This window comes from Rhipicephalus microplus, chromosome X (assembly GCF_043290135.1).
Source record: "Rhipicephalus microplus isolate Deutch F79 chromosome X, USDA_Rmic, whole genome shotgun sequence".
Lineage (NCBI taxonomy): Eukaryota > Metazoa > Arthropoda > Arachnida > Ixodida > Ixodidae > Rhipicephalus > Rhipicephalus microplus.
Genome location: NC_134710.1, coordinates 104,142,609 through 104,169,135, shown reverse-complemented (window position 1 = coordinate 104,169,135; position 26,527 = coordinate 104,142,609). Strand labels below are relative to the sequence as shown.

Here is a 26,527-nt window from a genome sequence, read left to right as displayed (position 1 = left end):
TTAGAGCCATGTCACAAATCAGTAGGTCAATCAATAAAACCAAGTGAGGAATGACATCAATTAGAACATTAACAGGTTCAAAAGTGTGAATTCCTTCACATGCAAAGTAACTGAAGCGTGGCCCGATATTTCTTAATATGCCTCTGCGATTTCCCACAGCGCCTCATCTGTTGTGTTGAATCGGCATGAATATTGGCATCTGATTGGCGAGCATCTACAAGCCTCGCCATATAAGCTCAATACTATGCTCGATCAGCTCATATCTGCAAGCGTTGGCTTGCACTTACACCATGAACTCGCAGTGGAGCCTCTGAACCCTTTGTACAGCATTGTAGTATAGTAATGAATAAAGGCATTTGTATAGGTGGCGACCTACCTAAAAGCAAGAGATGGCAGAGCTAGTCCAGCTCTTAGAAAAGGTTGGTTCGAAAACTGTCTGCACTTGCATGAGCAAAAATGTCATATGACAAGCAGGGTAGTTAGGTTAGATTTATGGCGTTTGACATCCCAATGTAATTCAGGCTATGAAAAATGCTATAATAAAGGGCTGTGGATAATTTCTGCTTCTTGATGTTCCTTAAAAGAATGGCAACACAAACATTCCAATTTAATTTCACTACATCAGTCTGATGAGAACACAGAGCTGCGAACTGTACAATATCAGCCTAAAATACTGCCTAAAAATTATTTTATTGAGTTTTGAAGTTCATGAAAGTGCCAAATGAGAAGTTAAAGCAAAAACTGATCAGTTTGTAAACAACGTACACCACGTGTTTTGGCCTGTTGCAGGAGACAAGTACACAATAGACATCAGGTGTTGCTGGTAGTGACACCTGATGATGCAGAGTATAACCAAAGACCTACAAACACAACATTACAGTAACTTACAAGCTTGCCAACAGTGTAAAACATTGGGAGTGAGATAATTATCAACTTAGTGTTATATTTTTTTTTTGTTTTATGAACAGTGACGTGACTAAGAAAACGGCAAAAAATTATTTCGTAGTTGGACAAAATGCCACAAGATGTTGCTACAAGCTCCGCTGCTGCTGCTGCGATCTATGACTCTGGTGACAGGATATCCCACAAACATTAGGATGTCTACAGACAAACTAAAGCTCTCTACTACCAGGATCGTACTAAGTAGTCGACAGATTACTACTAGGATGCTCCAACATGCGTTCATCGGGTCGGTATGTTTTTAGAATGCAGCATTTCCCGGTCTAAGTAAGAGTCTGTAAGGTGTGCATCATGCCTCTTACATTTTACACATACACACTGTTACAGAGCACCAACAATGTGCTTTCACTGCTTGCTTCCTCACTTTTTGATTTGCAACTTGATCGGAGAGAAAATGTTTCAGCACAACTAATACTGGGGCAGCTCCACGCTTTACAAAAATGGCCGCCTCAGTTGGACAACGATGACAAAAACCAAATCGCAGCCATTAATGAGATTTATGAAGTGAATCAAGGTTTTTCTGACCAATTTTTACCCTTCTTTCGGATCCTTCATAAATTGCTGTACTAGATAAGCAACACAGTTTGACGATCGAGGAAACAAGCACTCTCATAGCTCAACACAGCAGACGAAACAGCAGTGCTGCCAAAATGGCTGAAGGTGGCCTGTGACATCACTAGTATTCACGACCACCTGACCACCTGTAAGTATTTTTTCACAAGTAGGCCGCCAACTAGGTCACAAGACCACCAAATGCTCATTGAAATCAAAAGTGCCCTTGATAATAATATACGAGGATATAATTAAACATTGATTTCACATTTGGGCTAATAAGTTTAATTGCCACTATTAACAAGTGAGTAGACACTGATTAAAAGCAAGGAGAAGATCACGAATTTCATATCACCACTTCTTTAATGTGCACTTACATCACAATGTGCATGAGCCTCCAGCAATTTACCTTTATCGAAGTGTGACTTGTGGCCAGTATTGAACCTGCATCTTTCAGGAAAGTGGACAAGTGCTCAACTACTGAGTCATAGCAGTGGCTCAGTAATTAAGCCTAAAGGAGACTCTCGACAGGAAGAAAACAAAACCACATGATTGATTCATTGATTGATATGTGGGGTTTAACATCCCAAAACCACCATGTGATTATCAGAGACGTCGTAGTGAAGGGCTCCGGAAAATTCGGCCCCCTGGGGTTCTTTAATGTGCACCCAAATATGAGCGCACGGGCTTACATTTCCGCCTCTATTGGAAATGCAGCCGCCGTTGCCAGGATTCGATCCCGCGACCTGCGGGTCATCAGCCCAGTACCTTAGCCACTAGACCACCGCGGCAAGGCAAAAACAGAACCACATTTCATTGTAGTTGAACCAAATAATAAAAATCCAGCAGAGACTTAACACACACCCATGCTTGAGGCGTTATAGAAGTATTGTATGTCTGAGCAAAAATGTTTTTCACTATTATTTCTTCACTATTTCTACCATTTCAAATTTCTTTAGCAGAGTCAGCCAAAGTGCAGATATTTTGTTGCTTAATAAAAATGTCAGGAGCATCAGATGAAAGTTATACTGATATCTAGTGTCAAATTTTTCACAAATTCTCAATGCATTGAAATTTGCCACACGACTAAAAGAAAAAATTCAGTCAATTTCTTACAGTTGCTTGTGGAATATTTCTGGTGGCAATGTTTACTAGTATGTAGGAGATATTTTTATTATATACTGATCAAAGCTTTCTGAGCTGTACAAGTAAAAAGCTAATACCATCATAAAAAATGTGAGGACCCTTAGACCCACAATAATTATTCAGGCAGAACAAAAAGACTACTTTTACCTGTAGTAAGAAAATATTCATACAAGTTTATAAATCAGTCATCACTCAGCATGCAAAATGGCAAACACATGCTTTCTGCATACTTACAGGCAGGACAGGCTAGAATAAGGCATTAGAAAAAAACATTACAGTATAGGAGATGCAAATCGCATTTCAACACAACAGGAAGAAATGGCCAAGCAACTCTAGGTTTGTAAAGAAATAAGAAAAGGCATGCTTGCATTAGATATTGCCAAGGATCACTGAAAGGAGACCCACACCGAAAAGCAATAGTCTGGCTGACAATGATAACAAATACCAAAAGATTTAATTGATTGATGAATAGTGTTTCTTGGGGCAAAGGCCAGATATGGCCAATGAGTACCATGACAATTAGTGATGATTGTCAACCTATACTGTCTTGCTATTTGGGAAATATAAACAGTGTATCTCACATAGAAATATGTTAGCCTAATACCATATTCTATGTAAATGGCATTATACATGATGATGATGTTTGATGTTTTATGGCGCAAGGGCCGTTTCACGGCCAAAGAGCGCCAGTTCATCTTGCTAAAAAAATTGGACAACGATTGTGATAAGCGGCTGTATAAGGGCCATAAAATTCCTCGCGGTAAGGCGGTAAAAACATACAAGTAATAAAATCATGACCATGCCGTGAAAGGTGTGTGTGGTGTGAATAGATGACAAAAGTTGGTGATAATAAAAGACGATGGTGGATATGTATGGCATTAGCACAAGTGCCTCACTCGTTCATACCCTTGCGTCCAAGGGCCGTGAGGCAAGTGCTTTCTTGTGTAACCACCGCAGCAAAAACCTCTCTGGAGAGGTCATGCTACGGGATGCCTGGGTATATGATATGGAAACTATGAATTTCTTTAAAAAACGCTAACAATGATTTGTGACTAAAAAGCGGTTCCCTACCGACGAACATTGCAGGGTGTAAAGGTATATGTTGTCGGTAGGGTAATGGAAAGTGTTGTTCTCTTACAGTGTCCAATTGTTTGCACTCAATTAAAATGTAAAGGACTGTCAATGGTTCACCACATCTGTCACACAATGGTGGATCGCCACCAGACAAAAGGTGTGTGTGTGTCATGTATGTGTGTCCTATCCTGAGTCTCGTTAGTATTACCTCTGTATGACGCGATTTCGATACGGGCAGCCAATGACCAAGGTGTGGCTTAATAACGTGTAGTTTGTTTTGTGTATGTGTATCCCACTTGCTCTGCCAGTATACTCTGAGGTTTCGTTTGAGAGACGGCTTAAGATCGAGGGCCGGGATTGATATAGGTGTAGGGGCAGTGTTTTTGTGGGCGGATGCAGCGAGCTGATCCGCCCTCACGTTGCCTTGAATCTCACGGTGCCCTGGCACCCAGCACACTACAACATGTTGTTTGAGTGTGTAGAGTGTGCACAAAATGGAGTAAAGTGAGATGAGGACCGGGTTTTTTTGTTTTTTAAGACTGTGCAGAGCCGTTACCACACTGAGGGAGTCTGTATAAATTACTGCTTTTTGTATGTGTAATTGTTTGATGTGTTTAGCTGCCACAAGTATCGCGTAAGCTTCCGCTGTGAAGATACTTGTGCCTGGATGTAGAGGGCCAGCATCCGAGAAGGATGGGCCAACAACAGCGTAGGACACAGAGGAGTTGGACTTGGAGGCATCTGTAAAGAACTCAGGACGTGTGTATTTGTGTTGAAGTTCCAGGAAGTATGTTTGGATATGGGCAATAGGCGCATGTTTTGTAACTTCAAGAAAGGACACATCACAGTCTATAGTCTGCCATTGCCACGGTGGCAGATATGCTACAGGAGCCATTAAACTATGTTCAAGTGAGACTCCAGTTTCCTCAGCTAGACTTTTCAGGCGAACTGAGAAGGGCTGCCTCATCGAAGGCCTGTTTTGAAACAGAATGGAGCTCGACAAATCATTAATAGTGGAGTATGAGGGGTGCTTCTTATCTGCTTTCACCTTAAGGAAATAAACAAAGGACATGTAAGTTCTCTGCAGATGAAGCGACCACTCATTTGACTCAACATAAAGGCTTTCTACGGGGCTGGTGCGAAAAGCACCCGTAGAAAGGTGGATGCCCAAATGGTGCATGGGGTCCAGCATCTTCAAAGCACTTTGAGTCGCAGACTGATAAACAATGGCCCCATAATCTAAGCGGGTGCGAATGAGGCTTCGATACAGAGTCATGAGACATTGCCTGTCACTACCCCACGTAGTACGTGACAACACTTTTAAAACATTCATGGCTGAGTGAGTGAGTATGAACTTTATTAAGGTCCTGAGAGGAAAGAAAGCGGTGCCGAAAGCCCCGCCATCAATCCGGCGGCTCCACCCAGGTCGGGACCGGTAGACAGAGTCTCTCGGCGACGGCCCGGGCCCTCTGGACAGCCTTGAGCTGGGCGATGAGCTCTGTGCTTCGAAGGGCGGAGTCCCAGGAGGACTGGGACTTTGACTTTGGACTGGCACTTTGAGTCGCAGACTGATAAACAATAGCCCCATAATCTAAGCGGGTGCGAATAAGGCTTCTATACAGGTTCATGAAGCATTTCCTGTCACTACTCCACGTAGTACGTGACAACACTTTTATAACATTCATGGCTTTTAAACATTTTGTTTTTAGATACTTGATGTGCGGTACGAAGGTCAACTTGTTGTCCAAGATTAATCCTAAGAATTTATGCTCCGCATTGACAGACAGACGTTGACAGTTCAATTCAATGTCAGGTTCTGAGTGCATGCCTCTCTTTCGGGAGAACAAGACACACGTGCTCTTTTGTACATATAATGTAGATAATGTCCATGAGTGTTATGACCATTAAAGTTAGCGATGAAGGAATAAGTAAAATGGGTTGACAATAGCACTGGTACCTCAGCAGAGCCATTGGCAGCAAGGCATACATTCTATAAGCATGATTGCATTGAAGTTACAGCCTGCAAAGGAAATGCACTGATACAGCCTGGCAAAGTAATTTCTGGCATTATTTTTTTTTCAAATAAATTTAAAACTGTTCTAACATTAAAAATAAAACAAAATAGTGAGTGCTACAGTGACTGTCCAGTGGCAACAACGGCATTACAGCAATGGCATAACAAAAAAAAAAAGACATGGCAGGGCCACACTGCATACAAGGCATGAAATCCTGCATGGAGACAAGTGCTACAGTAAGACTTTTTTTGCCCATCTTGCACGCTAAAACAAAAATGATGCTTGTGGTTGAGTTCACAAGAGTGCTAATAGCCATCGGGGGCCACCACTGTTTCTTTAGCTTTGCCTAAGCACTAGTGCAATGTGATGTATTGTATTATTGAGGCACGATTGTGGTCCCCATAGTTTACGTGGTTAAAAAAGAGGAGTAGTGTGGACAAACCTTTTCGTCCCTCTTCCAACCTAGACCTATAATGCTTGAAATGTGTGTGTTCGGAACGAGTTCCTACCCTTCTACAGATTCCGTCGGGCACAGCCTTTTTACTATAGTTGCATGCATTTCTGTCTCCTTCTTGCAATAAGGAGAGTGCAAATTAGGCACAAAAGCTCCAACGAACCCACCAATAAGCCATTTACTGATTAGGTCACTCGCAAAAATTAAAAACGAGAGGTACAATTGCATGACTTCATGGTAGAGTGCAGAAAGTTACCGACAGTCCAGAACATGCCATGGATAAATTTTAGTTTTTTGTATACTCTATATCAAGTTTTGAATTCGATTGATCAATATGTGGGGTTTATTGTCCCAAAACCACCATATGATTATGAGAGACGCCGTAGTGGAGGGCTCCGGAAATTTCGACCACCTGGAGTTCTTTAACGTGCACCCAAGTCTGAGCACACGGGCCTACAACATTTCCGCCTCCATCGGAAATGCAGCCACCGCAGCCGGAATTCGAGCACGCGACCTGCGGGTCAGCAGCCAAGTACCTTAGCCACTAGACCACCGCGACGGGACAAGTTTTGGATTAAAAAAAAAAATCTTATATTCTGGGTAGTCATGCATGTAAAAGGTACATGTCAACTTTTTTTCTATTTTGCTTTTCTTTACTGTCACACATGACAAAGGGCAGTTCAATGTAATTTTTGCACATAAAATTGCGTTCTAAATTTGCTATCTTCTTTTTGACTATTCATAGAGAAGTACACTACATGCAATGTTATGATTAATATCCATAAATACGAGTAGCATGAAGCTTCGAACTACCGCTCAGACAAGAAAAGACAACTTGGATGCCACAAATATTTATGTTTACAACAAGCCCTATTGTCAGGAGTCTGCCAAGTAGAATGAAAGTGAAAGACTTCTTTTCATACTTGCATACACCACAAGGGGAGAAGCAACAGACATTACTGCCATATAAAAGTTTGGAAAATAGTTGTTGGCAGCTGAGTACTCTAAGTAATGTTTGGCTCTTCAGACATTGCTTAGACAGTAAAGCTACTTGAAACAAAATTACATATTTATTCACAGTGCCTTAAGAAATGCTCGTTACATGTAACTAATAGTGCAGTGGAAATAAATCTTTCAGGTTCAACATTAGTCCCTATTTGGAATAAACTGGTAATTGAACTGCATAGATGCCAATTTGGCTTCATTACAGCACTCTACAAAGACAGTTTTTAGGCCCCGTTACAGTGGTGTTACACCTACAATACATTGTTAATTAGTCCATCAGTATTTGCCTGAGCACTATGGCCATATATGGCTCTTATGCCAAAGCGCGTGTCATCTATAGGTTAACGCTACACTAGTGAGGGAACAGCCATTTTCCCCTTTTATCTCCATTTGTTTTGGAAGATAAGAAGGTCCGCCATCACAGCAGATGATTATTAAAGTAAATCACTCGTCACAAAGTGATTTTTAATTAAGTAAATCATTAGGTGTACTCGAGCAAAGCCAAAACAACTTTTCTTTATTTCAAGTAATGTTTTAAGCATAAAAGAAATAATGCTAGCACTGACATATTCCTCTACAAAGTGTGGCACGCTATATATTAGGTACACACTTGAGGCAGTTACTTAGAAAAATTACTATATGCAAAAAAAAGAAAAAAACAACAACAATACAACAGAAAGGAAAAATGATAAAAATTATACGCATGGTGTACAACACTTCCCAAGTGAAATATTACTTGGAGTCAAAAGCGAACCTCCAAACTGGCAGAGGTCTACAAGTATATCCGTAAACTAGAATGTGCCTTACACTAACGGTACTTACATCCTTGTTGATGGGTTTTCGGGTCCTTGTAGAGATGCTCAATTCGACCAGTGTTGAACGAGCTGGACCTACGAATTATTCCATGAACTTCGTAGCCTTTTCCCAGAAGAAACTCCGCAAGGTAAGATCCATCCTTTCAGAAAACAATGTACAATACATGAAAAATGTTAATCAAATCATCTCTAACTTGAGCTTCAATAATAAATGCAGCTTATTATAAACATTGCCGGATCGGATATGATCAGCCTTACAATAGATAACTGAAATGAAATACTTGGCCCATGCTTTTAGAATTAATGTTGAGTGCTAGGGACACCAAGCTGAGGCATTACGTAGAACAATAAAACTGTGGGCCTTTACGAGGCACGTCAAATCTATCTGTTACCTTATAGATCACCTAGCCCTCAGTAGTGGAGCAAGAATAGCCAGCCTCTTTGTATGCCGACTATTAAACTTCAGTTGCTCAGCACTGTGAGACTGACTCACAGCTCAAGAGAGTCATAGATGCCAAGAAAAAGCACTATTTCCCATTTCAAAACTCAGCACTACATTTGCATGCTCACTTTTTATGCTAGCTACAAAGGTCCCTATTTCAGGCTAACACAGATAAGTCATTAGATATTTATTCTTTTTACACTACTCCTGGAAGACGAAGTCCAACTCCTGATAAAATTTACACAAAAATTTTTTAATAATTGCTATAAACCAAACACTTTGCACATGTAACTTCTAAAATGAGTTCAGTGAAAATTTTTTTATCGTCATGTCCTACATTTGTATACTCACCAATATGTCAATTATTCCATAATTTGAGCCAATTATAATAGGGCAATTAGTCAATTATAGGAAAATCATGCAGTTTCACCCTTGCGCTACCCAGCGCTATCAACTCTGCTTTGAGTGAAAAAGCCGGGTGTGCGCACCATACCGAGTAGCCACCACGACACGAGACATCGACTTCATGGTTTTCACAGCCCCATAATGCAAGGAATAGCCGTTGTTTCTGATAAACGGCAGGTTGACAGTATGAGCACATGCCTGTTTTCCTACAGCATGGTTGAGAGCACAGCAGTACTGCAGCATACGAGTTTATAGTATACATATGATTGTGTTTGGTATTTGGGGAGGCTTCAAATGCAAAAACAAAAAATCGCTACGAAGTATCTAGATTGCCACAAAAGTTTGGATCTGTTGTTTTGGAAGGCCTTCTACATCATTAAATCCACTTGACCCTACAGTTAATATTCAAAATGTTGTATAATTGACCTTTATTAAACTTAAGCTTAATATAAACAAATTACCATAACGAGCATCAAATAACTACAAACCATTTGTCAGTGGTTTAACAGACCTTACAAGCTCTTCTTAGAGCAGAGAGTAAGGGGGACATATACGAACAAAACGAAAATAAGAACAATGAGAATGTACACAGTTGAACTATTTAATTCAATAATGGTGAACTACTTTGAATTCTTGATTCCTACTATGCACAGACAGCCTGTATTTAGCTGTACGTGCATAGCAGACAGCTATATACAGGCTGTCTGTATATGCAGACAGTCTGTATATAGCAGGGTCATTCCATATCAAAATATCAGCTCTCATATGAAACACTGGTGTCCGCACCACTATTGCTCTATCTCTTTTGTTTATTTGCTTTGTAATGATATGTGTATGTAATCTAACTCATTTTCAAAGCCTTGTTGTAATTTTTAATATGTATAAGCTCTCTACTAGCTCTTCGCAATGTTTTTGTGTTGTGATGTTTCTTTTTTTTTTGCCAATGCAGTCGGTCTGTGTGAAGAATGTATGATGTGGTGCTAGAGGCCTCGTCAGGTGACTCATAATGTTGCCTTTCGTCTCCTGCACCCCAGCAATCATGTATTGTAAAAAAAAAAAAAAGAAAAATGGGCCCAGTGGTCTTCCAACCATTTCCAGTCATGCCGCAAAAAATTGTGCTGGAATGTGTAAACCTGAGTAGTAGTCACTGAGGCAGTACTTTTCGCAAATTTTTTTATGCCTCAAGGGCACTTTAAGCTTTGTGCGTGGATGTAAAACTGGGTCACACAAAACAACTAAAACAGAACACAGGTTATTTCTAGACTTGTGCATATAATCAAATATTTTGAATATTTCAACAAATATTACAGTATTAGAATTTGCTTCTACTCGAATTTAAATTGCTAAAAATTTTGAAGTATTCAAAATGAACGAATAGGTGTATATTCATTCGCATGTAACTCAATGTAAAGGGGGTTTCACTGCGGTGAAGGTTTGCAAAGCTGTGAAAGCACCTTTGCAGGGAAAATCCACACTGCCGCGAAGTCTTACTTGAATGTTAAATGAACACCACACGGTCACATTGATTCGCCATTGTTGAAGTTTAAAAGCTTGTTATACCGACTTATATGCTTTAGGTGTAGTAAGTTTTAAAATTAACGTAATTTGCAGGTTATCATTTGTATTGTACAAGAAGTCAAATCCTGCTACTATTTAAAGTTGTTTATTCTTCCTTACCCCCCCCCCCCCCAAAAAAAAATGGCATTTGCACAGGCCTTCTCTCAATTTTTTTAAAGATTATACTGTGCTTGTTTGTTAGGTCATAACAAATATGCCCATTTCGCTTTATAATATGTGCAGAACACAGGTTATTTCTAGACTTGTGCATATAATCAAATATTTTGAATATTTCAACAAATATTACAGTATTAGAATTTGCTTCTACTCGAATTTAAATTGCTAAAAATTTTGAAGTATTCGAAATGAACGAATAGGTGTATATTCATTCGCATGTAACTCAATGTAAAGGGGGTTTCACTGCGGTGAAGGTTTGCAAAGCTGTGAAAGCACCTTTGCAGGGAAAATCCACACTGCCGCGAAGTCTTACTTGAATGTTAAATGAACACCACACGGTCACATTGATTCGCCATTGTTGAAGTTTAAAAGCTTGTTATACCGACTTATATGCTTTAGGTGTAGTAAGTTTTAAAATTAACGTAATTTGCAGGTTATCATTTGTATTGTACAAGAAGTCAAATCCTGCTACTATTCAAAGTTGTTTATTCTTCCTTACCCCCCCCCCCCCCCAAAAAAAAAAATGGCATTTGCACAGGCCTTCTCTCAATTTTTTTAAAGATTATACTGTGCTGGTTTGTTAGGTCATAACAAATATGCCCATTTCGCTTTATAATATGTGATATATACTATCAGAATTTGATTAGAAACTAATCAACCGAAATCGCTATTCTCTTCGAATTTGCTTCGGACCTCAAATTCACTATTCGTACAAGCCTAGTATTTCGGGATGGATATCGACAATATGGACTTTATAAATTCACATACCAATTGTCAAAAATAGAGTAAGAAAGAATAGGGCCGATTTTTACAGTGTAGCATTTGAGCCTTGCTTTCACTACCACGATATGAATCGCAAGATTACTCACTGTGTGTGTGAAAAGTTGGACCTTCCCCTCTCTGCCGTCAGCGTCACAGACATGCCATCCCAACAGCGGTGATGATGATATATGGTGTTTTTTGGCGCAAGGGCCATTTGTTGGCCAAAGAGCGCCATTTCATTTTACTAAAAATATGGACAATGATTGTGATAAGCGGCTGTATAAGGGCCATAAAATTCCTCGCGATAAGGCGGGTAAGAACATACAAGTAATAAAATGACGACCATGCCGTGAAAGATGATGATGATGTTTGATGTTTTATGGCGCAAGGGCCGATTCACAGCCAAAGAGCGCCAGTTCATCTTACTAAAAATATGGACAATGATTGTGATAAGTGGCTGTATAAGGGCCATAAAATTCCTCGCAGTAATGCGGGTAAAAACATACAAATAATAAAATCATGACCATGCCGTGGAAGGTGTGTGTGGTGTGAACAAATGACAAAAGTTGGTGATAATAAAAGACGATGGTGGATATGTATGGCATTAGCACAAGTGCCTCACTCGTTCAAACCCTTGCGTCCAAGGGCCGTGAGGCATGTGCTTTCTTGTGTAGCCACCGCAGCAAAAACCTCTCTGGAGAGGTCATGCTACGGGATGCCCGGGTATATGACATGAAAGCTGTGAATTTCTTTTAAAAACGCTAACAATGATTTATGACTAAAAAGTGGTTCCCTACCGACAAACATTGCAGGGTGTGAAGGTATATGTTGTCGGTAGAGTAATGGAAAATGTTGTTTTCTTAGAGTTTCTAAATGTTTACACTGGATTAGTATGTGAAGGACTGTTAATGTTTCACCACATTTGTCGCACAATGGTGGATCGTCACTAGACAAAAGATGTGTGTGTGTTGCGTATGTGTGTCCTATCCTCAGTCTCGTTAGTATTACCTCTGTATAACGCGATTTTGATACTGGCAGCCAATGACCAAGGTGTGGCTTAATAATGTGTAGTTTGTTTTGTGTGTGTGTATTCCACTTGCTCTGCCAGAAGTCTCTGATGTTTCGTTTGAGAGACGGCTTAAGATCAAGGGCCGGGATTAATATGGGTGTAGTGGCGGTGCCCTCGTGGACGGATGCAGCAAGCTGATCCGCCATCACGTTGCCTTGAATCTCACGATGCCCTGGCACCCAGCACACTACAACATGTTGGTTGAGTGTGTAAAGTGTGCATAAAATAGAGTAAAGTGAGATGAGGACAGGGTTTTTTTGTTTTTTAAGACTGTGCAGAGCCGTTACCACACTAAGGGAGTCTGTATAAATTACTGCTTTTTGTATTTGTAATTGTTTGATGTGTTTAGCTGCCACAAGTATCGCGTAAGCTTCCGCCGTGAAGATACTTGTGTCTGGATGTAGAGGGCCAGCATCCGAAAAGGAAGGGCCAACAGCAGCGTAGGACACAGAGGAGTTAGACTTAGAGGCATCTGTAAAACATCCCAACAGCGGAAGGACCCTTGGATCGCCTCGTTATTGAATATGCTTTCTGACGCATCAACTTCCGGTTACCCGCGTGCTCTTCGCCGCCAAGCAACGCATTTCGCCATACGGGATGGCCTGTTATACCGTCGCAACTATCAAGTGGCGGGTCGTAAATGGCTGCTAGTCATACCCAGCCATATGCGGTCTGATATCTGCAAATATTTTCATGCTGAACTGCAACACGCACACGCCGGAGCGCTAAAGACGTATGAGCGGATCCGCCAACGTTACTACTGGCGGGGTATGTACACGTTTGTACGCAAACACATTCGCTCATGTTCCCAGTGTCAGCAGCGCAAGACATTCCCTCATTCACCCGGCCAAGTGCAGCCTTTGCCATGTCCTGCACGCCCATTTGACCGTGTTGGGATTGACCTATACGGCCCGCTACCGTGCTCTGTTGGTGGCAATCGATGGGTGATTGTGGCTGCCGACCATCTGACAAGGTACGCCGAAACGGCAGCGCTACCTTCGGCTGGCGCTCGTGACGTTGCAACCTTCATCTTGCACCGGTTTGTTCTTCGTCATGGTGCACCACGGGAGCTCCTGAGTGACAGAGGACGCGTATTTTTGTCCGAAGTTCTTCAGCAGCTCCTACATTCATGCCGTACGGTACACCGCACATCAACAGCCTACCACCCTCAGACCAACGGCCTAACGGAACGTTTCAACAGAACCCTCGGAGACATGCTCGCTATGTATATTGATTCCGACCACTCCAACTGGGACATTGTTCTTCCTTTCGTGACGTACGCCTACAATACGGCGATTCAATCAACAACAGGCTTTTCTCCATTTTTTCTTTTATATGGTCGTGACCCATGCAACACACTCGACACAATTCTGCCATACAATCCTGATGCCTCCGAGTTCAGCCCAGTTTCTGAAATGGCCGAACATGCCGAAGAGTGTCGTCAACTTGCACGGTCCTTCACAGCCGATAACCAAGCCCTCCAAAAAGATCGCCACGACTAAGATCTTGTTCAGAATACCTTCCCCGTTGGTTCTCTCGTGTGGCTCCGACTGCCTTTCCACTCTCCTGGACTGACTCCCAAGTTTGCACCGAAGTATACGGGCCCTTACCGCGTCATACAGCACCCTTCTTCTGTCACCTATGTGATTGAACCATTCAAGCCGTCCACGGACAAGCGCCGCCTTGGTCGTGAGACGGTCCACGTCAGTCGCCTCAAGCCCTGTTACGACCCTCCTGTTCTCTCATCACCTTGAGTCGCCAGGATGGCTCGTCTTCGTCGCCGGGGCATTGTAGTGGGGAATTCGCAAGGCAATGACTAGTGGGACCATCGCTAAGTGCGAAGCGCGCGCGGGAGCACGAGCTGTAGACGCTGGACTGCCCGAGCATTTGTTTCCGTACCGGCTGTCTGCCTATTACCTGGCGTCGCTAATAAACCCCCTTGCATGGGTAACAATCCAGAAGGTCATTTCACACACATACATATGACCCGACAGGCTAATCAAGCAGTGCAGTTCATTGCTACTGCATAGGAAAATATGATATTCCAGGGAGAGGTTGCTAATCCCCCTGTCTTCCACATGCTCGTACCCCAATGACAACTCACATTAACATATACTAGCAATTCAGCAAGACTAGAGATAGTCGAAAAATTGCCAGGCCAAACTGATATATAATGACCCAACAATCTTTACCTACCACTCCTAGCATTCCTACTATACAGGCTGCCCCACCTAACTCAAGCCATAATTTAAAAATATGCCGACACACTATGATGACCTGCCCAAATTCAAGTTGGTGAATATTGGGTCGAACGAGACACTGTTTTTGTGCTTTGCTTAGTTAGGCAAAATTAATTTACCAACTTTCGAAACAACAAAGCTGGGAAAAAATCCCATTGAAAAAGCTGTAAAATGGCTCACAAAATTTCCAATTGAATAGTTTCAAACTTCATGTCCATTAAGAAGGAAAATTGTGCTTGAAAACTTTTTTATTCTTTCAGATTTAATTGAAACTCGCCATATATGTATATTAGTGTGTAGATTTCAAATATGCAATTATTTTCCTAGTACAATATCTAGTTTTTAAATTACAGGTGGCGTTTGGAGAGCCATAGTTTGCCAAAATAGAGTTACAAAGTAAATAAGCACATTAGAATGACCTAGAGTGAGTAGGCAACGCAAAAAAACAATGAATGTTCTAAGCCCATTCGAATGTAAATTGTGGTATGTTAAAAGATTTGGACAAACTCCAGTTTGACGTGGACTCATTTGCAAATGTTCAGCATACCACAGACTTTCTTAAGTCTATTTAAAAGATCTTTACTTGTTTTCTTGCATTCGGCACTCCTGAAGTGCTTATTTACTCTGCAACCCTTAGCGTAGGCAAACTATAGCTCCCAATAAGCACATGAATTTTCGTGACATTTTAAAAACTATAGATTGCACTAAAAAAATAATTGCCCGTTCAAAATCTGTACAAAAACATACAGAACTCAGCAATTTTCATCTCAATCACTAAATAATTAATAATTGAAAATTTCTATTAGTCTTGTACTGCTTACTATAGATGCCCACAAAATACAAAAAATACCATGTAATAAGCCCACCCGTGTGCCATGACTCCAGTGCTCCGTAATGTTCTGCGTACAAGAAATAAGCTTCCAGTGTGGTGGTTTATGAAAGTGATAAACAGACGCAGAGCACTTTGGCTGCTGCCAGCAAAATGTGCATCACATAGCCATCATCATCATTGCTGCCTTGTCCCCTTTTAAGCAGCAGCACATTTGGCTAAACGATATGGTCTTTCCTTGCGAAATGTTTGGAGCACTTTAATCATGGGGCCCAGGCGGGCATGTCATATTGCATATTTTGTGTTTCACAGGCATATTTACTAAGCAAAAAAAAACACTATTATTAGAGATGAAATTGATAAGTGTTCCATACGACATTTCACACAACAATCTACAGCTTTCTCGTCTGCATTTTTCACCCAGCTTCATTGCTCAAATGTTGATAATTTCTGCCATCAGGCAGCACACACAAAGTTGTGAGACTTGCCCTATGTAATAGTTGGCAACTTGCATTTGGTGGATTTGCCATATTTCTAAACTCTGGATACAGTTTTCTAAGGCACCCTGTATAGTACACTAGTAGTTTTATGTTGGAACTCTGCCAATCAGGACAAGGTAAGAAAACAAAATGCTTTGCTTATGCGCATCAAGGCACTGCTTTCTGGCATACTAAAACTTCAGCATCACAGCTTGTATAATGGAAACCTCAAGACAGATACTGTCACAACAAAATGAGAAAGAGTAGCATCTTTAATGATGAATCTCTATAAAAGGTAAGCTCACCACATAATTCTAAAGCCAACCTCCACTTGCACGAAAAGTTTAATTGGCCAGAAAAATGTGCTTTGTATTCCGATTTGTTTCCTAATTGCTGCAGAAAAATAATGCCCACTGCTTGAGAATAAATCTACAGTTACATTCTTTTTGAGAGTGAACATATCAGCACGTGTGTTTTTCTGTACTATTAGCACCATTATGCGACATCACGGAAGTTGCACACATAGATGAAAAGGGTAGCTTCCCTTTGTGCATATCGCATCACTGTACTGCTTGTGTGCCATCTGCTAGCTGTTTTTTGGCTTTGAAAGTAGTCAGATTGTGATGGCAACTAAAACTTAAATGCTTTCACTTTAAACTATCTGCTCCTTGGGCTTAGCGTGTCACCTAGTTCTAGTTTTCTTTCGTGTCCTGGTGGTCCTACAACAAAAAGCAAAAGAAACACCCACACATCCGTACTGTTATTTGGTGAATGTTGCACAGAAGATGGACACGTCTAAGAAAGTATTATCAGTAAAGTGGAATAATTTTTCTTTGTTATTTTTTGTATCTTGTCATGTATAAAAAAACACTGCTGTCATTCAACAGGGCTGTGATGAGTACAGTGCTGACACAAAGTTATGATGTGCCGAGACTCTCCTACTACTCGCTAACGGCTACCTCATCCTTAGCCACTGTACCAACATGGTGCTGCACCCAGTTTCTTTTAATGCTGGGCTTTAAGTCTCCCATCATTAGAGGGGAGAAGCCCTCATAAGAGGGTGACATATATGGGTGATTCCACATCATATAGAAAAAGCATGGCTGGTCGACCACTTAAATTTCTTTCAAAACTTTATATATTGTTGCCTGATGAGTGGAAAGAAGAAATCCGTAATTGGTTTTGCTGTAAAATATTTTCGAAGCACAGTAAATCAATAATGAAGAGGTGGAGTGCCACACTTGCCTGCTCTGCTGTTTTTCAAATTTGGCGATGCATTTCAGAGAATATGTTGAAGTTATGCAGCTCAAATTTGTTTAGCTATATATAGGTGTACTTGCGCTTACGTTCCATTATATTTCGATTCTCTGCATAAAGTAACTTTTTAATAAAAATTTTCAAATTTGATTTAAAAAATCTTTTTGCCTAGTTTGCCGGCCTTCATTAGAAAAAGGACCTATGACAGAGTGGTAAAAATTCCGCGTTACTTTCTCAGCATGCTTATTCATAAAGTTACCAAAGCTTATATTATTAATAACACTTTTCAATAAAAAGATATATTCACACTAAATTCAATAAAAGAGCATGCAAGAGAACCTTCTGATGAATAAAAAAAAAACATTTTTGATATTTTTTAAAACTTTTCCCACTTATTCTCCTCCACATCTGCTTTCACAATTATAAAAACATGTCACATAGTTTGGTTTCACTTCCAGTTACGGGCCCATCAAAAAATGCCTTTGCACAAGGATAGGCAATTGTAGATTGAAGTTCCTGCCCACTAAGTATGGCCTATACTTCAGTTTCTTAAAAGGCAAGCAGCACTGAAATAGATGTCACTGAGGACGCAAACTTCAAACTGGTTTGGTCACGGGAGCAGCTATGAGTGCGGGATTACCGAGCAAGCAAGCGCACACGGTCCATGTTCTGGTGTGAAGAGGGCCCGTCGAATAAGGCCTTTGTGCAAGACTCAGCACAACATGTGGGTCTGGAGATTGTATAAAATTTGTTATCGTGTGTACGGACTTTCAATTTGGCATAATATTGTGTTGAGCAATTATGTCTTGCCACAGCAAATTAGCAATGATAAACACTGTAGTGAATGATTAGTGTTGTGCACGTGGGATTCATTGAGACACTGAGGCATCAAGCTGTGACGTATAAGTGAGTAACTCTGCAAAAATTTTCAGCTAAACATGCTGCCATGAAACGCACAGCAGCAGAGCAAAGTGCGAGCACTGTCCGAGTCAGATGAAGTGTGAGCAGCGGATTCTGCGCATGGCCAGTACAAATCGTCTGCTGCCGCCATCTGAGATGGGCGGGCGCACCCGGTTGTTTGTGGTTTGGCATTTGCTCCCATTTTATTTGGCTTCTCGAGCACCACCTTTATGGTTTTCACTCAGATCAATCAATTTGTGCAGTGCAGTTTCTCTAGCTAAAGTGACTGTCGCCTACATGCGGGAAGCGAGCCGTCGCAGCTTCCTGCCAAGAGTTTTCAGATGCTCCCCATCGAGAGAACGCAGTAAAACTTCAACTTCCACGTTGATGCCTCGAAGTGTTTCTTGTGCGGGCACCAAATGCAGTTGGGGAACATGAGCTACAAACAGGGAATTTGTAACCTTTGCCGATTGCCTATGTTTACGCGTCAAGCACATGCATTGGAATCCTGCCGTGCCCAAGCTAGATCCAATGCTTTTTCTATTTTATCAATGCCAGCCAGATGTGCCCGATCCAGCTGTTCACCACCCTCTCCTCTAGCTTTTTCCTGCTCTCTCCTATCGCCTAGCCTTCCCGTATGCTTTGCAGTCATGGGGGAGAGAGCATCTCGTGCAGTGCCTCATACGGATGCATGGGGCAGCGTCTCGCATTACTCATGTTCACAATAGTAGTTGCACAAGCTCTGTGAAAGATACGGTGTTCGAGATAGCGTCTTGCCGTTCATGGTGCTATGCAGGCAACGAGTGGGCAAGAGTCACTGCAATGCTTCAGCATGCGCTGCTCTGTGACGAGGGGACGGCAGCATTTCTTTGAGCTACAAAGAAGCAGGGCGCAGGAACAAATCTGACAGACATATGATATTGGAGTAGGAAACTCGTCTATCGCATCTACCGGGGAAAGTGCTCGGAAGAAGGTGTGACGCAAGCAACGCTACCTGAAGCCCTAAAAAGTTGGAGCTTTAATGCTACCCATCATGTAGGGTCACATAACGACCACTCCCTAAACTATGGCAGATCGACGGCTCCCATTAAGAAGCATGCGCTTGCACTGGCATTGAAAGAAATAAAGGAGGCGACGCTAGAACAGTCACCTCGGCACGCTTTTGTTTATTTACATATACAAGTACATATTGTACACGTGCTTTTGTTCGTGTTTACTTCAAACACACAAAAAGCACAAACAATGTCTACTACGTCTGCAATGTTAACAGCGCATGGCTGCTATGCGAGCAAAGTGCTGATAAAATAGCTATGCTCCAATGCCCATGCGTAGAAGTTACCTCCATTTGTATCGTAAACTATGCGTCTGAGGACCCAAAAACGAGCCCTCTTTACCTTGGAACACGCCGAACTGTGTGCGCTTGCTTGCTCATTAATCCCATACTCATGGCCACTCTAGTCACCAAACCATTTCGAAATTGGCGTCCAGTACAGTCGACAGCTATATCAGTGCTGCTTGCCATTTAAGAAACTGAAGTATAGGCCTGCCTTTAATACTTAGTGGGCAAAAAATCAGGTCTACCATTGCCTATCCTTGTACAAGGGCATTTTTTGACAGGCCATAACTGCAAGTGAAACCATATTATGCAATATGTTTTATTGATTGTGAGAGCTGATGTGTAGGAGAATTAGTGGGGAAAATATAAAAATGTCAGATGTTTTTTTTTTTATTCATCGTCAGAAATTTCTCTTGCATTAGCCCGATTATATATTTTTATTGAAAAGTTATTAATATAGGTTTTGGCAGTTTTATAAATAAGCATGCTGAGAAAGGATTCGGATATTTTACTGCTCTGTCATAGGCCCTTTTTAAAATAAAGCCCTGCAAACTAGGCAATAATATGTTTAGGTCGAATTTGAGAATTTTCATTTAAAAAGTCTGTACAGCCATATTTAGCTAAACAAATCTGAGGTAAGCAGTTTAACATATTTTCTGTTATTCATGGCCAAATTCGAAAGAAAAAAAAAAACCAGCAGAGCAGGTAAGCGTGGCACTCCACCTCTTCGTCATTGATTTAGTGTGCTTCGAAAAATTTTTTCCAGCAAGACCAATTGTGGAGCTCTTCTTTCCACTGATCAAGCAACAATATATAAAATTTTGAAAAATTTAAGAGATTGACCAGCCATGTTTTGTTTGATCTTGCGTGGAATCACCCACATTATATATATTGAGAGAGAGAGACACATTTGTGTGTGAAGACAACTGTCTCTTATCAGTTGTGATTTCTCTTCACACATCAGTACTGCAAAGAAAAAATTGGCCTCGTATCTGCATTTAATCTGCGAATGGCGTCGAAAGACGATAGTCGTGTGTGGAGAGAGTGAACAAAACATTTATTTGATGTTCTGCTCAAGAAAATCGGTGAACGGTATTCTGGAGGCACTGCCTCCCCTGCAAGCTCAAGTGCCTCGAGCTTGCACCGGAGGCGAATGAGCACATCAACTCACGTCACACGTGAGACATGAGCGCCATCTAGCAGTTTTTTCAAAAACAAAGCGCGTGGCTCTGAGACGGGTGTGCGCGCCCGTCTCAGAGGTAATAAGGTGTAGAACGCAAGGCGATGGGTAGGTGCCATCACCGTCTCGTTTTAGCAAAGCGTTGGAAACACTCGCCTTTCCGTGCAAGCGTTTCATGGTCAGTGCAGCGTGATAAGCGCCATGGTCCTTAAAATTACTTATGTATGCCTTTTCTAGTAAAAGGCGCACATGCAGAATATATACGTGTTATGGTGCCCCAGACATGCTTAATAAGTGCTTTTTAATGGACAATTGCACAAGTATGAACGCTAAATCTTGTGTAACATAGATGGGCGCTGCGGATGGGGTCGGCCATTTCAAACGGCCAATTGTTTATTGGCCGTTTCAAATACCCGATGCTGTTGAGAGTGGACAAACAGACAAATGCACACAGACAGACAGACCAAAATTTTTGTGTCGAAGGTCCCTAAGAAAGACTATCGTCTTAAAAGAAGAAACACATACACCACCAGTGCTTGCCAAATGGGTGCAGCAGTGCTGCTACAGTTATCCTGCCAGGGGGCAAGTTTACAAAAGCGAGCGGATAGACCCACCCACAATGCACTGCGCCAGGCGCCCTTACAAGGCTCTCGGAAGCTGCGCGCTCATTGGTTCGTGAGTGATATCGTCAGCAAACATGGCTACGCCCATGACGATGCTGCAGGCAGCTGCCAGGCAAGATTTCGCGCGTGCTGTGTTTGCTGAGGCGATCTTGATCGAGAAAAATGCCTTCCGAACATTCGGAGGGACGCGTGGAAACTTCAAGTGTGCTGAGAAACGCTGTGAGCGTGCCTCTACCGAAGCTGCACTTGCGGCAGTGATGGTCCGCTTTCAACGACTGCAGGAGACACTAAGAAGTGGACCATCGTATCCAGTAAAGATTAAGAAGACGTCGAGATGCTGGTCTCGGTATGTTTTTTTTTGCAGTTCCGAACAGAGCCATAAAATGCTTGCTTACGAGACCGTTGGAGCGCTCAAGTTCGCAAACGATGCTCGGGCAGGCACAGCTTCGGTTATTAGGCTACCCAGCGCGAGGACGACTATTGCTACTGTTGCACAGCGCATTTAGTGTGCATAGACTTCAGTGGAATAAACTAAACCACAGCAAAAAGAAAATAAACTGCAACCCACAGCTTTGAGTGTTTGTCGAAAGCTATAAAATAATAAAAAAAAGTATGCACGCCTTACTTGAGGCTTCACCGCAGAGCTGCTATGTATTTTGGGGAAGGTATGTGGGAATCTTTACGATCGCGTGCCCAGAGTAAGCATCATGTTGCAAACCACTGCAGTTAGTGTGGGAAAGAGAGCAGTGTGTACATCAAAACTGCAATCAGGAATCGTTAGCAGTTTGAGCTTGCATTCTTTACACGTAAATTAATTGACAAATGTCCTGTGAATGAAGAGAATAACCAGCTGCAACTAAGTTGCGCGTAGTGTTAAAAAATGCACCCTCCTTGGCATTCCCTTTTACAGAGAATGCATGTTTGCATAAGGCAAATAAATTATGGTTGTGTGCCGAGTGCACGTGACAAAGAGTGCTACACTAGCTGTAGGGCTGTGAATGATCAGTTTATGAACAGTTTATAATCTGTTTGCAGCACCTTGCTGAGAAATTCCTTGGGCCCTTTGGAACACTGCTAGTTTTGGCTCCATGAAAAAAAAGAAGAAAACATCATTACACCTCAGGTTGACAGGTAATGTTTGATTTGTACAGATTATACTAACATTATTACCATAATTATACTCAAAGGTATAACTAACAAAATAACACAATGCTATGCTATTGACACATATTTGTTATGCATTGTTTAAAAAAAAAAACATACTGATATTTGGGTGATCTTGCAAAAGTTTGTTCACATTTTTCTTTCAATGCAGACTAACCTTGGCCAATCGTACAAGCTGCTAACAGGTGGTATATAAAAAGACTGCACATAATAGAGAGACACATTCTCTTCTTGTCATTATTTCTCACTTCTTTAATACCTCAGTCCTCCTAGTTGCCTATGCAAAAAATCATTTGTCTTTTGCAACTGTTTAAGCTTGCTTCACTTCCGCAGCACTTGTTTTCTAACCTCCCCGGATGATAAAGGGGTACTAACTGCAAATTTTTTTTTTATTTTATTGCATGAAATGAAAGGCCCAACTTTCAAGGATCCAGAAAATGTACTGCGAAGTGCGAGTGCACTCCAGAAAAGTAACAACAGTATCATTTTAAAAGCTAGTTTCCATATCTACAGTGCCCTGACATCATAACACAATATGAGCTCCTCGTCATGTGCTTGTGCGAGAAATCCTGAAACTCGCTTGGCTGCTACACAGTGTGGCTCCATTGCCAACCCACAAGCCAACCCACATTGATAGATTTTGTGACTCTGAGTGGCCGTTTTGGTACCTGATGCCATCACAACTAGCCAGATTGCAGCATAAAGTCCCTAGAATTGCCTGATGTGCCACGGGAAACCTGACTTTAGTATAAGAAATAATATACCTTATCACGATTTTGTTTGCTTCTCACTTGCTCAGAGTGATCTTTGTATCCATAAAATTCGCATCGCAGGGTAAACTCACCTTTGAAAAGTGCTGTCGTACTCCTTTAGAATGTTGGCTGTGGAGGCCAATTTGAAGGAGCTATTGAGGCTAACGTATCGGGCAATCTTTAAATGTCCCTGCTGGCTTGCCATTTTGACAAAAGAGAATGGCCCTCAGTGACTCGCTGCCGAGTTTCGCAATTCTTTCATCGCTAGCACCCAGTCCCGAACCTCAATTCTTGGTACAACTGTATTCTGTTTTTTGTCAAAGTTCCTTTTCACTCTCTTTCTGCACTTAGCTTCACCCTCTTTAGTTCTCTCTTCTGTCAGGCTGATCATTTCAACTCACAGCCACGTTGGCTGGTAAATATGTTGCTTTGCAGGAGCAGTCAAAAGTCCGTTCATGAATGTTTATTTTTGTTCTTGTTTTTTTCCCCGCCACACCTGCAATAGCTTCATTGAGGCTACAGTATGTAAAAATGCATAAGAAGTGTGCACCCAAGAGATGCTTTTTAGGGTTGTGCACGATGAGCTACATCATTTAAAGGCAGCTCTTCCATTCTTCTGGAAGGTCTGGACACATGCTTCAGTATTACAATATGTCTTAATTAGCTGGCTTCACTAGCCCATTAACTGCTGAATGACATGGAGCAGTAAACCTGGGCGCAATTTGCTGTTGGTTTGCCCGTTTATTGGGTTGATGACTGTGAATCTGGTTCACTGTCTCACTAATACTGACTTTTTGTTAGACATCTTTTAGCTTAGAGAGGAAATCAGACTGTTGGTATGGCCTTTTCTGCTTTTGCTGCCACCATCCTTTTACAAGCCATAACCTTTGGATTTCTTTAACAAAATTCTCCTAAGTCCATGTGAGTGACCTCCAACAGTGCAGAAAAGTGTTGTGATTGTACCATATGTTGAGTCAGCTGCCTAAACTTTACTTTATTAATCTGGCACTCATGATATGATTATCTTGTTGTTTCTTCTTTTATGCCAGATCATGTGAACTGCTTGGTTAGCTTCATGTATGTCCACTGGATGCCGTCATGACCACTCAAATGACAGCAGTTATGATAGAGATTAAATATTTTTAAATTCTTATGGATGGCACTGTGATCAATCCTGCTTTTGTCAGTTTTCAAGCTTCTGTTTCTTCTCAAATCTTGCCAACATTTACCGTTTTACACATCAGCTAGTGGGATCCCCAATACAGATACTGCACCACAGTCTTTCGTGGAAGCTTCTGGGTGCCTTTAAGATGGCCGGTGCTTCTTTCTTTGTTGTCGTGCAATTCATTCTCGCTTTGTTAAATGTGTAGCTGCGGCAACCAACCACACAAAGTTAGAAACTACTTAACAGTTTTGCATCTCGCTATTAGAGAATCGCTCCTATTCACTATTGTGATTCAGCTTGAATGGTAAAGCAGTCTAGTAGACTAAATATGGGATTATGCCACATAATTTTTTTAACAATGCAAACCTCTCTCTGCTTCCATTCCTTGGGTTCAGTCTTTGATTTAGCCACTTGTGCAGCTGTCTGTTTTGTACTCGATGCTATGCCATCTCCGCGACTTGCTCTGTGATCTTGACACACCTAAATGTGCAGACTTCTTCGCATGCAACTGTCCTAAAAAAGAACTATAAATGTCGCTAGACAGCAGGTTGCTGAACTCAAAATTTGAAACCATTTTGTTTTATCCTCTGCTACTTCTAAGCTGGCCCCTGAAGCAATGTGGATCAGTGACCGGAGCTGGGATGCTGCCGCGTACTGCTGCTCGGCTCAGTGTGGACAAGTACTGCAATAAGGGCAGCATCCGCCTTTGTGAACTTTTTCTGAAGGCGTTTAATGCACATAACTTTTCATTCTGCTTGACAAGAAACTGTTGTGCAACATAACCTTTGGTAACATTTGAAAATGTAAAATGAATCCATGAATTGCCAGAGCAAACCTGCTCCTACGGAGACTTCATATTTACTTTGAATAAAAAAAAATCGCAAATACAGTTTGTAGGGCTGGATGTTTTTGCCTTCACTTAACCTAAAACAACCAAAATCTGGTCTGTTAGGTCATCTGCAAGCACAGTTACACCACAGTACTGTCTGTCATCAGAGGTGAAATCAAAGTCGAACCCACCTCAACTTTTCGAGGGCTGGGTGTACTTTCCCCTGCGCAATGACTTCAATTTCTAGCACGTTCATAATCCTTGAATTGAAATGCTTTTTGCTGGTGATATTTTAAACTATTAAAATTCCATAGGGTAAGCCATTCGGTCTGTCCTGTCAATTTGTCTGCTGTGTTATGGCTATGTAGGTCACTCGGTCAAAAATGTTTGTGTTGCAAAATACGTAAATGAATATGTGTTAGTATATACAGGAGGAGGTCCCATAGCACAAGGCTTTTTAAAGGCTCAAGGCTACTGTGAAAAATATACATGTCGATAACTATAGAAAAATGACAACTAAAAAGTGGCAAGTTATTATGATAGAAATAGAGACAAGGCAAATTTGTAATGTAAATTCCAGCTGAAATGGTAATAAAACAATCTTCAGTAATTATACATGGCTATGAAAAAGATGGTGGTAAAATATTGAACAAAAGGGACTTCATTAATGATTTACCAGACATTTCAAATCTACTTAAAAGTATTCAATGACAATTGTTTAGTGCATAGTGGTATTGAATTCCAATGTTGTATGCCAGCAAATATGGTAGTGTGTTTGCCCTAGTTAGTGCATGTATGTGGTAGTAAAAAACTGTTGTTAGAGGTGAACCTGGTCGGATTAGCGTTTAACAATTGAAATTTTTGCAAGACATTGGCTGTTATGAAAGCATTAAAACACTTAAATACAAGAATCCTCAGTGTATGTTTGAACAAATTACACACTGTTAGTACACTATGTTGCTGGAGAGGCGGGGGCACGCTGGTGAATAGAGTACTGAATGTTGGGATGCGAATGGCTTGGTTTTGGCGACGAAGTGGGAGGATATGAGATGGATATGTGTTTGCCCATGATGTGATGCAGTAGGTAATATGACTGTGCATAATTGCGTAGTATAGCTTAAGCAAAGTTGAAGCATGGTCATTCTTTAATTAATGTTCCGATTCCATGAGCTATTCTCTGTCTTGTAAGTGAAATCTGATGATAGCACTTTAGATGAGCATCTAGGAGTACTCCCAAGAATGTGAACTTAGTGGAACAAAGATATCTGTGGCTCTTGATAGTAATAGCCGGGGTAGGTGAAAGAGCATTATGCCTCAAATGGAAGATAATTAACCATGTT

At 41.4% G+C, this 26,527-nt stretch overlaps 1 protein-coding gene across 2 annotated transcripts in view; it reads right to left on the bottom strand.

Moving 5' to 3' along the window:
* Gmd (GDP-mannose 4,6 dehydratase) overlaps window positions 1–26,527 on the bottom strand; it is a 70,528-nt gene that overhangs the window by 39,384 nt on the left and 4,617 nt on the right. For both annotated transcript variants that reach the window (XM_037427489.2, XM_075877349.1), the window contains exon 3: window positions 8,029–8,161. In XM_037427489.2, the coding sequence (XP_037283386.1) occupies window positions 8,029–8,161 (133 nt within the window). The remainder of the gene's footprint in view (window positions 1–8,028; window positions 8,162–26,527) is intronic.